The sequence below is a fragment of the Phoca vitulina genome, unplaced genomic scaffold, assembly GCF_004348235.1.
Source record: "Phoca vitulina isolate PV1807 unplaced genomic scaffold, GSC_HSeal_1.0 scaffold1392, whole genome shotgun sequence".
NCBI classification, from domain to species: domain Eukaryota; kingdom Metazoa; phylum Chordata; class Mammalia; order Carnivora; family Phocidae; genus Phoca; species Phoca vitulina.
In genome coordinates this window covers 5,923-8,315 of record NW_022591079.1, presented here as the reverse complement: position 1 = coordinate 8,315, position 2,393 = coordinate 5,923, and the positions used below count along the sequence as shown (strand labels likewise).

Below are 2,393 nucleotides of genomic sequence, written 5' to 3'. Positions count from 1 at the left end.
ATAGTTCCTTTCCTGTATACCTCTTCACGGTTTCCCATTGCTCCTCAGTCTTCATGGAAGGCCCCTGCCCCCCATTAAGTTCACGTCAACTGCTATGCCACCCTCTCTACCCACCCCCCCCACTGCCATCTCCTCCTGACCTCCGCACGTTCCCCTACCACCAATAAAGCCTGCAGCACGTCAGCCTTGGTCTGCAGCCCCACCCCGGTTACCACCATCGTTCTGGGAATTCAGTATGGCCGGGAGACCCCCTGCCCGCCCCCCCGGCCAACCTCCTGGCCTCACAGGCCTTGACTTGCTCAGAGCCAGTGAGGATGTCTTTCCCCCACAACCAGCTACTCCCTGCAGGGCCATTCCCCCACCCCCACCCGGCAAACACTGTCCCCAGTAAACTGCTCCCTGAAATACCCGACTCCAGCGTCCCACACCGACAGCCCCTTGCACCCTCCACTCCCCATGGGAGATCTCTCCCCCACAACCAGCCACTCCCGCCAGGGCCACTCCCCGCACTGTCCCCAGAGAAACCGCTCCCTGAAACGCCAGACTCCAGCTTCCCACACCCACCGCCCCTTGCACCCTCCACTCCCCACGGGAGATCTCCTCCTGGATGTCTCCCAGACACCTCCCGCTCAGAAGGACAGAAACAGAGAGCAGTCAGAAGCACGGCCCTGGACTTAAATCCTTTAATGGCTTTTACTGACAGAAGAGCAGGCCTCCCTCATCTATGCGCAGCACTGGGGACTAGGTGAGGCTGTGGGCTTTGGTACCCGGGCCTCACAACTCCTTGGGTTGGGGCACGGCTTCCACCTGAGAGTAGGTGTTATCCTCAAAGAGGCGACTCAGGTGCTGGTTGTTGCCCAGGGCCCTCTGCACGTGCTCTGGGGTGATGCGCATCTTGTGGTTGTTGCGGGCCTCCTGGCCTGCCAGCTCCAGGATGTTGGCCATCAGGTACTCGAGAATGCCGGTGAGGAAGATCGGTGTAGATGAGCTCAGGCGCTGGGCATGGCGACCCTCTCGCAGGACGCGGTCCACGCGGCTAACCGGGAGCTGGAGCTCGGCCCTCATGGAGCGGGACAGACTGTGCCTCTTACGTCTGTGAGAGTGCCGGTGGTGTCTTCTTCCAGACATGATGTTCATTGGGTTTGGCCCTGATCAGCCCAGCCTGATGCTCCCAGTGGTCTGGGTCTGTCAGGGTACCAGTGCTCCCTCCTGCCCACTGTGCCCCTCACTGGTCCGGGAGCTGCCTTTATGACAACCCGACATTGTGATGTCATTGATGACAGCGGCCCCTGATCAGGACTGGCCTAGAAGCGTCTGTGACAGAAACCAGGTCTCCCTGTTGACTGGACCCTCTGTATGAGGGAACGTTTTCCATGTGACTTTAATAGCCTAGCATAAAAAAGGAAATGAATGTTTCAATGTAAACACTGCCCTGTCTTTAGGACCCTGCACTCCTGGTTATCGGATTCCAGCCTTGCATAGTCTCTGAGCTCTTTTACAGCCCTTTGTAAACTGCTGGTAACCAATAGACATACTGAATGCTGTCTAGTAGAGGCTCAAAATAAAACTAGTTTTCCCCATTTACACATTTAAATATTATATTTCTATGTTCTTTGGATTCTCTTTTAAATTGGTTACAATATCTGCCAATTCCTCATGAGTTAAAAAAAAAACTTTAACACATTTCCATTTCACATCCGTATAAGGGTCATGATCTTACTCTGTTTGAAAATATCTTCTGGGGGCACCTGGGTGGCTCAGTCGGTTAAGCATCCAACTCTTGATTTCGGCTCAGTTCATGATCTCAGGGTCATAAGATCACGCCCTGTGTCAGGCTCCATGGAGCCTGCTTGAGATTCTCTCCCTCGGGTGCTCCCAACCCCGCTCACACATGCTCGCGCTCTCTCTCTCAAAACTATCTTCTGTTTTGAAGGTCACACTGATATGCCCAGTGGGTTCACCTGTGAGAGCAGGTAAAAATTCATAGACATAGAAGTGTACCTCATTCTCAGTTGATACCCAGAAGTGTCTTGTTTCTCCTAGGTGAATCCAAAGTACAGATAGTACTTTGGTGATTTTGGTTTTCTATTTTAAATTTTTAATAATTGTAATTTTCTTCTCTAACTTTGTGTTTCTCTTGCCTTTGTTTTTCCAAATCTGGTTCAGTTCTGACGGGTTTGTTTACAAGATTTTCAGAAAGAGCTCCTGGGTCCTTCAGAATCAAATGTTATATTGAAGCCATCAGAGGTTAGTTTGTTCTCTGTGAAAAAGGCTGTTTGGTTGGAGAGTTTGTTGGCTCTTGACAAGAGGTTATACAAGATTACTCTTCACCTGTATTAGCTTCCTACGGCTGCTGGAACAAATCGCCACAAACTTGGTGGCTTCAAACAATG

General features: G+C 51.7%; 1 protein-coding gene across 1 annotated transcript; it reads right to left on the bottom strand.

Moving 5' to 3' along the window:
• Positions 1 to 774: 774 nt before the first annotated feature.
• Positions 775 to 1,137, bottom strand: LOC116629549 (histone H2A-Bbd type 1-like). Its single transcript, XM_032399808.1, has one exon. It carries the CDS (start codon positions 1,135 to 1,137, stop codon positions 775 to 777), a length of 363 nt encoding a protein of 120 aa, XP_032255699.1.
• Positions 1,138 to 2,393: the final 1,256 nt, after the last annotated feature.